The 15000-nt window shown below is 40.4% G+C and overlaps 2 protein-coding genes across 5 annotated transcripts in view; both read right to left on the reverse strand.

Moving 5' to 3' along the window:
- The window catches only part of LOC105047942 (25S rRNA (cytosine-C(5))-methyltransferase NSUN5), a 26198-nt gene extending 20426 nt beyond the window's left edge, over window positions 1–5772 (reverse strand). Inside the window, exons 1-4 of one of the 3 annotated variants that reach the window (XR_012142546.1) lie at window positions 5402–5772; window positions 4244–4302; window positions 4007–4057; window positions 1035–1170 (exon numbers count right to left, since the gene is read on the reverse strand). Coding sequence is in view for 2 of the 3 variants with exons in the window: in XM_073260571.1 (XP_073116672.1) it covers window positions 1035–1170; window positions 4007–4057; window positions 4244–4302; window positions 5402–5648 (493 nt within the window). In the remaining variant the exon portion in view is untranslated. The remainder of the gene's footprint in view (window positions 1–1034; window positions 1171–4006; window positions 4058–4243; window positions 4303–5401) is intronic. The other 2 variants (XM_073260571.1, XM_073260572.1) reach the window with 2 other exon arrangements.
- A 5782-nt stretch (window positions 5773–11554) lies between these two features.
- The window catches only part of LOC105047939 (protein CLP1 homolog), a 6153-nt gene continuing 2707 nt past the window's right edge, over window positions 11555–15000 (reverse strand). The window contains exons 7-10 of one of the 2 annotated variants that reach the window (XM_073260573.1): window positions 14278–14412; window positions 12680–12819; window positions 11985–12029; window positions 11555–11913 (exon numbers count right to left, since the gene is read on the reverse strand). In XM_073260573.1, the coding sequence (XP_073116674.1) occupies window positions 11826–11913; window positions 11985–12029; window positions 12680–12819; window positions 14278–14412 (408 nt within the window). In that variant the 3' untranslated portion in view covers window positions 11555–11825. Of the gene's footprint in view, window positions 11914–11984; window positions 12030–12679; window positions 12916–14277; window positions 14413–15000 lie in introns of both variants that reach the window. The other variant, XM_010927090.4, reaches the window with a different exon arrangement.

The following is a 15000-nucleotide window of genomic DNA, read 5'->3' on the forward strand; positions in this document are numbered from 1 at the left end:
ATACTAATACTGCATATTGCACATAATTTTCTCCTTTGGCAGTGAAGATGTAACCAATAATAGCCAGCAGTCAAAGACTCCAAGCTGATTATAATAATTAATAAAAAAACAATAAACAAAGATAACTATAGATTGAAGACGAGAAACAACACAAAAGCCCAATCCTTCTCTTGGAGGTTGCACACATGCGGTACCAGCAGTATAATTTGCAAGACAAAAATATAGATGTGTTTGCCCAATATTATATACGTAAAAATGGTGAAGGCATTTGAAGAAAAAGAACATTTTTTTTTGTTAATAACTAAAACAGCAAGGTGCAAACAAAGGAATTCTACTAATTAAACCTTCAAAAGAATGTTTGAACTTTATTTTGGTATTTATTATGGTAGATGCCCTAATTATACTATATTGACTAACATGATGGAAAGCTTTGCTATTTCCCCGGTTCACACAGCATTTAGAAATAACACAGCTGAGCAACCAAAACTTGAAATCATCATATATAAATTGTCCTTAGGTTCCTTGGTAGGAAACCTTCCTTGTTCATATTGCATGGGGTAATTTTTATTTACCTAAGAAAATCAGTTCTATTAATTCTCAACTGTAGAACCCTATGGTCCGAATATGACATGCCTTTGCTGGTTACTAAGAAATCTAAAAATCATCCTTACGAACAAGCAGTACAACCATCATATATAACTATCAGTAGATGCAGAACTTCAGATAAACAAAAAACAAGAAAATATATATGTATATATATAGAGCAATATTAAAAATAGTTGCAATCCAAAAAATGAAAAATGGCATTCAAAACTAATTCTCCATTCTCAAACATGATGCAAAACTTTAAGGTGCGAATCTAGGCACTCTAACATCAACCAAGTGGGTTAATTTTCCAAAAGATTAAAGCCATGCCAAAGTTTGTGTCATGCATGACCTTGCCCTCAAGTTAGGATTAACAAAGTAAAACATGATAATTAAAAAAAAATGCAAACTTGATCCACTATTGGCAATATGACAGACTAAAGACAAACCTGGATTCTGATTTTTCAGGAGTAAGTCTTCAACATACTTGACTTTTTGTGTCAAGCAGAGTTGTGCCAAGGCAGTCTGAAGAGCATCTTTATGAAGCATAAGGAACTTTTCAACATCACCTGTCATTGCAATATCCTAAAGAAACCAAGTGAAGACATCATAATGAAATTTTCTGCAAAAATAGATAATATGGCTCACAGATCACCTCCAAAATGTGTTAAATAGTGCAAGATGTATGACGTAGGTACAACTAACATGATCAAAAAGGACCTTGTTGATATTGTAAGGAACATGAATCATTAAAAAAATCAGAAAAAAAAAGGTTGAATAATGGAAACCAAAAGGATGTGCTAATCATTATTCTAATCACAACTTCTCTTGCTAGGAGTTAATGGATATATATGGTATGAACAAGCAAATATCGACAACAAACTATGCCTATGCCTATTGTTAATAGGTCCTTTAGAAGAGTTTCAACCTCCACCAAAAAAACCCTATCTCCTCAATTCGGTTGTTCGCATTTCTATACTACCTGCAGCACAAGCTGCAAGTGCAGGCGTTTGGATGCTTGTAGCTCCAACTGCACAATAAGTTGACTTGCTAATTGGGCTGCAACTCAAGATTATCTTGTAGTAGGTCAACCTGCAGTCAAAATGGCTGTTCGAGTAGCTATCTTGATTAAGAAGAATTCCCTCCTCTCCTCCCACCTTCCCTTCTCCTACCCCGCGCTGCTCTCAAGTCCCTCCATATCATCGCCCTCGATGCTGCTACCAACCCCCACCTCCAACAGGAGACCCATAGTTGCCTTCTCCTCCTCGAACTTCACTTCAGCGGGCCTCTCCTCTTCTTTCTTCTTCCCTTCCCCTCTCCCCCTATGCCCCACTCTGAAGTCGCCCCTTACTACCACTGCTAATGCTGTTGCCAGCCCTTGGACATCATCACGCCAACCTCCTCTCCTCCTCCTCCTCTCCCCATTCCCTCTGCCATCATCCTCCACCTTCTTTGCCCTCCTCAAGACCACATAGCCACTTGCTCCCTTCCCATAGGCGCCCAAGTCCACACCGAGGCCCTTCCCACTCGTGGCTTGGTTGCCAACCTCTTCATCCAGAACACTCTCATCTTCATGTACACAGAATGCTCCGACCTGGTATTCGCTTAAATGATGTTCGACGGAATGACTATCAGAGATGCCCCTCTTTTCCATCAACTCTCCTCCAAATACAAGAATTGTGCTTCTTGTAAGCAAGATGATGCAACTTGAGCTACAGTGGCACTTCAACTACAAGGCTCCAACCAACTCTTGTATGCATTGGATATATGAACTTTCAAACCTCCAAGCTTGTGTCACCTATCAAGCTATTTAAGAACAATAGAGGACCCAGCCATAGCTTCAATAACAAGAAGCTAGTAGACCAAGGCCTGAAACTTACCTATATTGATCTCCATAACCATATTTAGCCCACGTAGTTTGTATGGTCCCCGATCCAAACATGCACAAGATCATAGACAACTTTAACAAACCGATAATGCAATTAAGATAACAAAGAGTTGTGTAATTTTATCTCTAAAGCTTCTTGCAATATATGGCATTAAGTATTAATCATATCTAAGGGAACTAATCACTCAATCTTTAGGTGTACTCTTGCCTAAATCTATTTAGAAGCAAAGATTTTGGATTTAACATTATCCACCTTATAGAGATACCTTAAAATCTCCCACCGCCACTATCGCTACCACAGTTTTCCCTCCCATTAAAGCCTTAACCCATCTTTATGCATCCTTCCCTTCAAAACCCCTTTGGCCATCATGTTATCTTCCTTTCTTAACAACAAAAATCTTCCACTTTCTCCCTCTCCAAGTGGCCACATCCCCCCTTTCCCGAAATCTGAACCTTACTTGCTCCCCTAGTGCATCGCTGCATTTCAACCCATCTTTTCACCTCCCCTTCTTAACTAACAAAACAAACTCCCCTCCCCATCAAATTGTTGCCACATTCCCCATTTCCCCCCATGCTTGAACTTGATTTGCTCTCCCTATGAACCAATGGTATAGCTGGCCCCCAATCTCCTCTTGCAAAATAACACCCAGCCTATCTCATTAAAGCATTCCCTTCCCAATCTTCTCCTGCACAATAGCCTCTTGAGTCTCTCATTAAAGCATGCCTTCCCAACCCCCCCCCCACACAACATTCTTTGCCATGTTGTCACACTTCCCCTCCCTCACCCCGAACTCCCCCACCCAAAAAATCCTTCACCACCCCTCGCCTCCCCCAACTCCCATCCAAAAGAAAATAGAGAAAAGAAGGGAATAAATCTCTCATCAAGGTCGCCCACCAAAAAGCTTATTTTATCACTCACTAAAGCCAACCCTGGTCCCAACCCACCTCCTCTACCTTGCACCAATGCCATTGCAACCTCACCCACCTTCTTTAACCCCGATATCTTCTTCTACTCACTAAGATAATTTTTCTATATGAATGCTTTGCACAAACTCAGAGTAACCTATAATAACCACCAAGACATTCATACCACACAGCCTTTAACACATTCCAAAGAATCCAAACCTTCCCTTGAAATGGAACATGATGTTCAATTGGAAACAGATTTGAACTTCGATCCTTAGTAACACATTCAGATATGAATCTTATATACATACATACAAATATATATATATATAGTATACAATCTTAATTCAAAACCAACCTATTACCATCTTATTTGCATCCTTTATTTAATGACAATCTATGGATTCACATAATTTTTTAACTCTGCAAAAACCATCCTCACTCACTTGCTTTACTTAGACAGTTGAGTAATGGGTGTAAAGTGCATTTTTTAAATTACTAATCTATCATTCTTTTGCATTAAACAATGGTAACATAAACTTTTCCTAAGATAAATTATCTTGTCTCTGCAAAATGCTAGAAGCATAATATGTGGGCATGCAAAGTTGAGAATGTTTAGGTGCAGACCTGTCCAAAGAGAACATCATATGCAGTTACAAAAATCAATTCCTCCTGCTTCTGCAATAAGTAACATCACCAAGTGAACAACCAGAACTCGAGCATAATTATTCAAATGCTAGCATGGATAATGCATGCCTAAGACAAGAGTGTAGGGTAGAAATAGAGGTAAAAACATAGATCTCCGGGATAGTAAGCTAGAAACCGCACAAATCTAAATGTAAAATGTGCATGTTTTTTCTTCACCTGCCATTTGCAGGTTAGTAACTTCGTTCTTGCTAACACATCTTTCACGAGTGGAAGATCTGCAAGATGGGAGAAAGAGAATTGTTGGACTACTGTCAGGGAAATATGAAGAAAGTAGGAGAAAATATCCTTAAAGTTTCTAAATGCATAAAACAAACAAAAGTTACCAAAACTATAACCTATCAACTCAAATAGATCACATTTAACACAGAAAAACGGTCAGCATTATTGGATATAAGTTAAGCTAGAAATGAATAACCTGAAGTCAAATGCTTAAGAAAGGAACTATTAGCCATGTGGCTCAAAACTATAGCAATTCAAATCAAATCCATCAGATTTAACATATAAAAAATGTCCATCGTTAATACATATTAAACTAATTAGGAACAAAATGACTGACCTAGAGCTAAATACTGGAGAATGGAATTATCCAACATAGCATTTCAAAGTTCCACATGTGAGAAAGTATTGTCAATTTTTCAGTCATGTACTTCCATCTACATGAACATGGGAAGATAACAGAACATGCTTGTACACATGCACTAAAAGAAATGTTTTTATGTCTGGATGGCAGCAAATGCATTTTAATCCCACTTTCAAGTAACAATATGCATGACGTATATGGTTGCCTACTTGCCTTCCAGCTAAAGAAGTGAACAAATGCTTGTTCACATGAATAAGAATGGCATCTCTCTCCTAGTGTCTACAGGATGCATATATTATAAGATCTAGATTGTGCATATGTATTGATGAAATACTTATCTTGGCCCATTGAAACACACGTAGCAGTACAAATAAGGGCATATGTGCTGGGAACCATATATAGGAACAAAAGTCCTTAAAGAGATCAACTTCATAGTTATAGGATTACTCTTGTTAAAGGCTAGCCAAAAATACAAAACTGACTAGTCTAGAAGAATAATAACATGAAGTGATCAAGAATCCTTCTACGACAAGAAACTCTCCAGAGAAAACTACAAACTACACTCACTAATCACCACTGTCTAATCAAATCAAATCAAATCAACTTTTTAAAAGGAAAACGAACAGGATCGAGAAATATTAATCGAAAACCGTAGACAGCGAGAAAGACGCGTACCCTTGAGAGTGATCAGGAAAGACTAGCCGGAAATCCTAAAAAGCGAGAAAAACGCATACACTTGAGGGTTTGGCAGACAAGGGCGAAGGTAGCCTTCTTGTTACGGACGGAGGGACCGTAAATGAGGGATTTGATGGAGGCGGTGGCCCGCCGGCGTGCGTCGCCCTGCAGCACCTGTCGCAGCACCCGCGCCGCCTCCCTCCGCGCAAAGTACGCGGACCGTTCCACCGCCTTCTTGCTGTTCATCCGGCGATTGGGATGCTTCTTGTCCTTGGGCGGAGGTGGAGGGCGAGGAGGATGCACCATGTCTCCTGGCGAAGAAGCGGCGGCCGCCGCACAGACGCGAGGGTACCCAGGGAATCGCGGCTTGGAACGAATCGCACCCGCTCTCACGACGAGGGATTTGTCTACAGTCAAGTAATATTGTTACTTTCGAAGTTAGGGATTTATTATCTATAATATTATTATTGTTGCGATTTAAAATATTATAATATTTATAATATTATAATATTTATAAAATTGGATGTAGAATTTAGACGTGGAAGAGGAGATTGAAATTAGTTAGATATATATTTTTATCCATATTAATGATCATTATATAATAAAATTTCCTTCCTGAATGGCTAAATTTGATGATTTGAAAAACGGCCAACATTTTTCAATATGATAATCATAACAGCGGTGATGATTATATATTATAATATTATGATATAATTATCATATAAATTATTATAATATTATCAATATTATAATATTTATGTATTCTTCACATTATAATTATAATAATAAAATATTCTGATGGCTTTTTTTATTATTATTTTGATTATCATTTGAGATGGCCGGTGCTGGAGAAGGCCGGCAGCAGGTTCCCTCGGCATTGCAGCCACCATCTGCGAGGACTGGAATTAATCGCTTTAAGCTCCACAATCCATCCGAGGGGTGAGGGAGCAGGATGTCAAGAAATGCGTAAAGAAGCAATCAACGAAGTCAAAAATAAGACTACATGATTATGATGAGAAGAGATTACGACGGATTTTTTTTGGTAGTAAAGATTATGACAGATTATGAGAGAGGCGGTGCTTCCTCGCTAATTTATGTTTTCTTATTTATTAAACTTTGATTGAAGCCTTGTTTAAGTTTTTATTGATGGAAATTCTTGGAAATGTCTTTGGTATCTGATTTATAAACCATGGAGCTCCTTCTTTTTATTTTTTTAGTAATTTGGATAAATTAAACCATTCATTGTAGTACAAAATATCTTTGTTTGTGCTAGTTATAGTGGGCCAAGGAAAGGATAATTTTTGGAAATGTCTTTGGTATCTGATTTATAAACCATGGAGCTCCTTCTCTTTATTTTTTTTAGTAATTTGGATAAATTAAACCATGCATTGTGGTACAAAATATCTTGGTTTGTGCCAGTTATAGTGGGCCAAGGAAAGGACATGGAGTCCCATTGGGGGATGATTTATGTTCAACATGCGATGGTAGAAATGTTAGCGCGAACTTTTTTTTATCTGCGTAACGATACGGCACAACTGTATTTTATATCAAAATATTAGTTCTGTTGGATGGATATCCGATCAGGATACTATCTCTTAAAATTTTTTCAGTATTATACGATATAGTAGAAAAAATAAAATAAAATAAAAATAATCAAAATACATAAATCAGCCACAAAATAGCTCGTTTCCATAGAACATACAAATTTCACTATAAAAAAAAAAAAATTATAAGAGGAGATCTCACCCTCAACTCTCGTACACCCAATTTCTCTCTTCCTAAAAGTTCCTCTCACAAAAACTCTCTTTTGGAAGACCCCTCTGAACTCTTGAAGTGACCGGCGTCCACTGTCTAGGAGCTTCCTACTCCTTCTCTCTCAGCGACGCGCGCTTCTTTCTCTCCTCACGGTTCCGTATGGCGCATCCACGGTAAAAAACTAGACCGCTCTCTCCGTTTCACCAATCAGGCCCTATTTAAAGGGTTTAAATCTAATTAGAGAGGGATTAGGAGTTCTAAACAAAACCAAATAATCCCCTAGACCATCGAATCAAGATCGGGAGCCACCCACGCCATCCGATCGTGCTCCGATCCATGGAATAGTATCGTGGACCGTGAGAAATGCCTGGAAAATGCCCAGACAGTCCACAGACCCGGTCGTGGACTGTCCGATCCATGGTGGACCGAAAAAACCAGGCCCCAGCGGCGCTTGGGCCGGCCTGCGCACGCGGGCCTGGGCCGCGCCCGCATCGGGCGCCTGGGCCCGAGCTGCACCCCGTGCGCCCGCGCGTGGGCTAGGCCGCGCGCCCGCCTGAGCCGCGCTCCGCCGCCTGCGGCCATGCTGCCGCCGGCCCGCCGGTGGTCTTCCACCACTCGGGTCTCGTGTCGATTTCAAAATCTCGTATCTCCTCCATCCGAACTTCTGTTTGGGGTGATCTTGATCTCGTTGGACTCCATTTTTCACCACAGACCTCACTGTGGGCTCAATATGGACCGAATCTCGAAGTATCAAATCCTAACAATCTCCATCTCGACTAAATATTCGGCCTCTTCCTAATTCTGAGAGCTTCTGGATCTCCTCGCCCCCATGTCTTGGGGCAATCGCCTGCTGATCATGGATGGACAAACATGGGAGTCGAGCCAGACTGCTCGATCCCATCTCCATCGTATGCTGTACTCCTCCTGACCTGAGATCTACTCAGGGCATCATCCTGTAGTAATAGGAACCTCACCTTGCGACGTCGCCTCTTATCTTTCTGAGTCTCCTGTCTCGTGCCTGATCCACCTCCACCTGGAGCTCCACCTCGCTCTGGGCTCCTCCTGGCTCCTGAAGCTACATCTCGCACTGGACTCCCTATCAGGTAATAATGTCCTCTACTCTCCTTCTTCCCCTCCAGCACAATCCTATCGCTGCATAGCACCCTCAGGATTCCTCCACCAACTACCGTCCTGTAGCCTCTCGAATCCAGTCTGCTAAGTGAGATAAGATTTTACCTGAAATTGGATATGTATCAGACCTCTCTCAATCTCCTCACTGTACCATTATATGTCCTCCAGCTGACCGTTTCAATGCCTCTAATCACATAGCTCAATCCATCCGATAGGTATACAGTACCCTCACTGTTCTCTAAGGAGTCAAACTGCTTCTCTCTGCAACATACATGATAGAGGCATGCGGATCTAATATCCACTACTGGGAAGAAGTAGATACCTCGTCAGATATCTCTAAAACATCTCCGTTTGAATCGTTATCGGCCGTCACTACAGCAGCCACCGTCCGATTTTTGAATTGAGGGCAATCTCTGGCTAGATGCTCCAACTCCTCACACCGATAACATCTGATTTTGCTCAAGTCCTTCTTGGACTTGGACCGTCCTCGTCGCGATCTCATGTCGCTCCTACCGCCTCCTGCTCCTCCAAAAATCACCAAAGTTGAACTACCACCACCTGAGCTCGAAGCTGGATTCTCCCTCTTGAGAACCTCATTTTGAAGTATCGCTGCGGTGATCTCGTTCATCTTGATAGTACACTTTCCCACTAGAAGAGCAGTCACCAAGGACTCATACGAAGGTGGAAGTGATGATAGCAAAACCAGCACTCTGGTCTTCTCCTCAACATTCTCACCAATGCTGAGAAGGTCGGTGAGGATCTTCTGGAAGTGACTTAGATGCTTCTGCACGCTCTGTCCCTTAGTCATCCACAACTGATAAAACTACCTCCAGAGGAAAAGAGTGTTGGTGAGAGACTTTGCCATGTACAACTCCTCAAACTTCGACCACAGCACCGTCGGAGAAGTCTCGCTCAGCACATGAATCACCACCTCATCTGCTAGGTACATGCGGATGGTACTCACCATCTGCATCTGTAGCCGTTTCCAATCCTGCACCTCCATGGTGGCTGGCTTCTCTTCGCACAAGAGAGCATCGATCAACCCTTGTTGGATGAGCACGTCCTTCACCCTTGCCTGCCATAAGGAGAAATTGCTCTTACCATTAAACTTGTTGATTTTCATCTTGATTGTTCATGTCTTCTCCATCTTCAGTCTTGCTCACCATCACTGTAATCTGCATCTTTGTACTGTCTCGCTCTGATACCACTTGTTGGATGGATGTCTGACCAGGACACCACCTCGCAGGACATTTTCAGTACCACGTGATGCAGCAGAAAGAAAGAAGAAATAAAACAAAAATAATCAAAATACGTGGATCAGCCACAAAAGGACTCGTCTCCATGGGGCATGCAAACTTTACTATGAAAAAAAAAATTTACAAGAGGAGATTTGACCCTCAACCCTCGTACATCCAATTTCTCTCTCACTAGAAATTCCTTTCAAAAAAGCTCTCTCTCTTGGAAGACCCTCCTAAACCTCTGAAGTGACCAACGTCCACTGTCCAAGAGCTTCCTGCTCTTTCTCTCTCAGCGACGCACACTTCTTTCTCTCCTCATGGGTTCCGTACGACGCGTCCACGGCAAAAAATTAGACCGCTCCCTCTGTTTCATCGATCAGGCCCTATTTAAAGGGCTTAAACCTAATTAGAGAGGGATTAGGAGTCCTAAACAAAGCCAAATAACCCCCTGGACCGTCGGATCAAGATCGGGAGCCACCAATGTCGTCTGATCGTGCTCCGGTCCATGAAATAATATCGTGGACCGTGAGAAATACCTGAAAAACATCTAGGCGGTCCACAGACCCGACCGTGGATCGCTCGGTCCACAGTGGACTGGAAGAGTTAGGCCCCAGCGGCGCCTGGGCCTGGGCCGGCCCGCGTGGGTCTGGGCTCCACCACCTGTGGCCGCACCGCCACCGCTCCGCCGGCCCGCCGCCGGCAGTCCTCTGCCACGTCGGATCTCGTGCCGATTTCAAAAGTTCGTATCTCCTTCATTCAAGCTCCGTTTGGGGTGATCTGGGTCTCGTTGGACTCCGTTTTTCACCGCGGACCTCTCTGTGGGCTTAATATAGACCGAATCTCGAGATGTCAAATTCTAACAAGTTCACACTAATTTTTCGTTAAAAACATTTTAATGATTTTATAATATAGCAGCTACTAATTTTTTATGGTTCACCTACGCCCCAACAGATGCTGATATTCTTAGATACTGGACGGAACCGGATAATGTTGTCGGAGTGACAAACGAGTTTGAGGCCCAGTCCAGTCACGCTGTTGGTCAAAGCGGAGCAACTTTTGTTAACGTTGCTCGGCGAAGGCGAGATATATATAATGTATTTAATTATGGCGTAAAATATATTATAAAATAAAATAATAGCAAACAAAAACATGTAAACATCGTCAAAAACATATTCTATGTAAGAATTGACTAACAACTACATCTAGTTAAAATTAACAATAAAGATTATTAAGTGCCATGTTACCAAGCTGCAATGGGGAAGGGTTTTGAAATATATTTTACACCACTTTTGAACCAGTTCTATTTGGATTGAAAATCTAGCGATCAATATCCAACCGATGTTTAAAACGTGTCATGTTTTCGAATCTAAACTTAATCCAAAAAACTATGATTCGGAAAGAACTGAATTAACTTTATATCAACTCCGGAATAAAAACGACTCGATCCAAACTTACAGTCCTAGGGATGACTAACGACCTAAGTCAAAAAACGAAGAATGAATGAATAAGCACGGATAAATAATTAAAGTGCCACAATTTTTCAAACAAATAAACATAATCTGACCTCAATTACACTAATTTTCTATTTGTTTTTAAGATTTTCATGGGTGTCGGAAAATCGCAGAAAATAGAAAGAAAGGTATAGACTCATTGAATGTGTCAAATGTATCCATCTCCACTAAGTAGGTGGTGGTGCTAGCATGCTTCAAATGTAACAATTTCATAGAGACACTAAAAATTAAAGCCCAAGCACACCGCTAGTATCTACCGGACATCTCGGTCAACATCAAAAAAATTATAGTGGCCCCGCAAGGTGGTGATAATTCAATATGCAAACGCATCTCTACAGGATAGTCTCCAGCCGAAAGGCAATTCACCTCCATGTCCCCCTGAGAGACACACGAGCCAAAGTGAACAAAATTCCCAAAACGAAAAAACCATTTGTCATCTCATAGCGCACTCCATAACAAAGAATGAGTGCACCATTCTACTTCACACGAGACATCATAGACAACATTCGGATTCCCATGTTCCACCGCTACGTACTTTGCTGCTTCCCCTTTAAATCATTTGGAAAACTCACACACATGAAGAGAGAAAAAAATTTGAAATTATATTGCAGTCACATCATCAAAACCCATGACCAGTACACGCAAATCCTCCTTTTCTTGGCATGATTCCGTTGCATGGAATCCAAAATTACACAGAACTATGATCATCTAAAAGACATCTTCCAGAAGATAGCACAAAAAGCCACTTGCTACAAGTTCGAGTAACATGAAGCAACCATAGGAAGGCAATCCCTTTTGGAGTGGGTTGTCCCTAAATTTTTGAATTTGCCGCCATGGTTCAAAAAATCCTAGCCTTCTAACCACGTCAAAGTTCCCACCATCAAAAATTTGCTTGGGAGTTCACCTGGGCATGGTGCGAGATATGTGATCTTCTTCCTGTCACAGATTCAAAGTTAGAAAATGCTGATTAAAGGGTCATTACATGCATATCAAGCAGTCAATAATACCTTTGGATATCTATGTCTGTGACATAGACAAATCCTGCGACATTGCTGCAGTAAGTTATAAGGAAAAGTTAGACAATATTAGCTGAAGTAAAGCTCGTGAAAGAAAGAAAAGAACACTGCCATGTTGCCACCAACACAGACATAAATTGCACACCACCCCCAAGCAACCCATAAGTTCAAAAATTTAGCAGTTACAGGAAAGTTAATTACAAGGTAGCTCAAGGTATGAAAAACCTGCTCTGAACCAGCAAATCATAACTCTTGGATTTGCCATGCAGCCCATGCTCACTAGATTTTTCTAGCATGGAGATAGATGGCATTTTCTTGAATTATCAACCAAAAATTTTACTTACGCCCACAGAGAAACCAGTAGAGATCTAGAGGAAGAGTAGACTTTCCGTTTTTTGGCATCCAACCAATGCCAAGGTTTATATCAATATAATTGAGAAGAAGAGGACTTTTAATTTATGCTGCTAAAATTTATGATAATTTGAAAGTCACATAGTTGTTAACTTTTTTCATGTAAGAGTTTGGTATCTAGGTTCCTTATTTTCAACTATATAACTGTACCTCAGATGCACCAAGACCTTTCGGGTTCCCAGATTGAATGAGGCCTGGCACTACAAACCATGCAAACCGAGAGGGTACTGTGACAGATAATTGCTTCTAGGAATCAGCTAACCAAAAATATTTACCTGGAGATGATTTGATCAGGTTCCTCTGCATATGAAACAGCCAGAACTAGATGGAGTAAGTCACGGCTTATGTTAACAGCAACCAGCCGAGTAGGGTCTGCCACAGGCTCTGCACCTATAGGCAGTGCTGATCGGGGTGCCTGTGGACCACCACCAATACGGTAGACAGAAATATCACTGAAATTCACAATATTTGAATGTGGAGACAAATCATTGGTAAGCCCATAAAAATACTCCTGCACAGAAACCCATTTACAGTGCTGAAACATTATAAAGCTTCCAGGAATAACTGAAATTGATAAGTACACAAGATGACATCATTATAATGTTCCTCACTAATCACCAACACACAAAAAAAAAGTTCATGGCCCTAGTTATAATATAAACACCTCCAAAACATTAAGTGTTACTTGAACTACCTAAACTAACATCAAGACTAAGAACAACCTGTTTTCTTTCCAATATATGCTTTCTGGACCAACATAAAATAATGACTCCAAGATGGATTGAAACAACATTATTAATAAGATTTATGTCATCAACATTTGTCAGCTTTTTGAATTAAGGTACACAGTTTAGATCATCTTTTGTTTGCCTCTTGACCATTAATAATTAATGAATGGGTGCCAGACTCTTTGTCGAGGCAACACCTGGCAAGGTAGGGGCACAACAAAAAGGCATGCAAGGCCGTTAGGCAGGTCAGCAGACCTGTCTTCATAATTACACAGTTTAAACTCACTCTTATTGAGATGAACCTTCCAAGGTTCCTCCATACTTGGATAATATGGACAAAAAAAGGATAAAGACAAGGTCTAATGTAGGGAGTTTCTCTATCTTTAAGAAACATATCAAAAAGAAACTGTTAAAGAAACCAAGTGGACTGGGAAATTAACTAAAAATTAAGATTAGCCAAAATCCAGTCCGTTGACGAGCAATTGTTACAGCATGACATAGATGTGTTCGGCAAAAGACATCTAAGTTTATCTCACACCATAATTTAAAAATAAATTAAAAGAAAGCCAGATTTACAAACTAAATCAGGATTAACATGAGTAGGGTAGGAATCGTCTGAAAAAGTTGATAGAATAACATATTATGATTAGTCATTCATAATTTTTTTTTTTGTGAAAAATGTTGAAGAATCCAACAGCATCCATTAAGGGAATAATTCATAAACAAGTTAAATCATAATCTTATTTTTCAAAGATAGTGCACCATAACAACAAGAATTTCAACACTTGAACTATTTTCTCACCAAAAAAAGGAACCCAGATAGCATGTAAACAACTAGCTAGCTTATGATGTAAGAAAATCTAAATGCATACCTTGTTTCCCTTACCTTCCATAACATGTCAAGAATACAATATATATTAATATGTAAAAGTCAGCCTACTTATAAAAAAATGTAAGGTGTGATTGGTTCTATTTCCATGAATACAAGCATATCGATGCGTCTATCATGTTAGCCAAGTACACTGATGTAGATAACATGCAGGAGAGGCAAAAAAACATATATTTCATATAGTTTTCAGAGTACATAAAACAATATAAAGAAATACCAAGGTGAATTATTACAAAGATGATGTCTCTCAACTTACCCTGATTCTAAAGCTTCTCGCCTTTTGGCGGACCTTTGCATTCCTCAGAACAACACCACCTGACTTATGAAGTTTCACAACATCAACATTAGGCTTGCTCTTTAGTACCTCTTTCAACATGCTGCAAAGTTTCTCCTGGACAAGATGCATCAAGCAAATGAACAAAAGGCGAAGATGGTCCTTAGCAGAAAATGCACTCTAAGTCAGTCAATCAAAACTTTCTGAAATTCAAAATATTAAAGCATTTCAAATGCTGGGATATGGTAGGTTATCTTACTACTCTGCCAAACAGTGCTACTTTTGGGGGAGTAAAGACAGCCTGGTCGACAACATTTTTAACCCTCAATTCCCGGCTAATTTATTCTCTCTTCTAATTTCCCCTTTTGCAGTTAACCTCACCATTTCCCAACCAGACAGCAATTTTCTCTTAACCCAGGGATATGAAAATCTTGAGATATGCCAAGGGCTGAGGATATCTATCCTGGGGTTTTCTATCCCACAACCAAACACAGCCTAAAGAGAGAAATTGATGCACGTGTAAATTTGTTACGTAATTCAGAATGCAGGACTTTCCTAGGCCAGCATGTGCACATTTGTAGCTGGTGCATTTCAGGCATTCACACAAGGTCTGCCAGAAATACTTTTAGTTAGTTTTATGCTCCAACCTGAACTCCTACTAGAGCAGAGACAAGTTTCACAAACAAACAAATAGGTTTTATTAAG

Source organism: Elaeis guineensis, chromosome 7 (genome assembly GCF_000442705.2).
Source record: "Elaeis guineensis isolate ETL-2024a chromosome 7, EG11, whole genome shotgun sequence".
Taxonomy (NCBI): Eukaryota; Viridiplantae; Streptophyta; class Magnoliopsida; order Arecales; family Arecaceae; genus Elaeis; species Elaeis guineensis.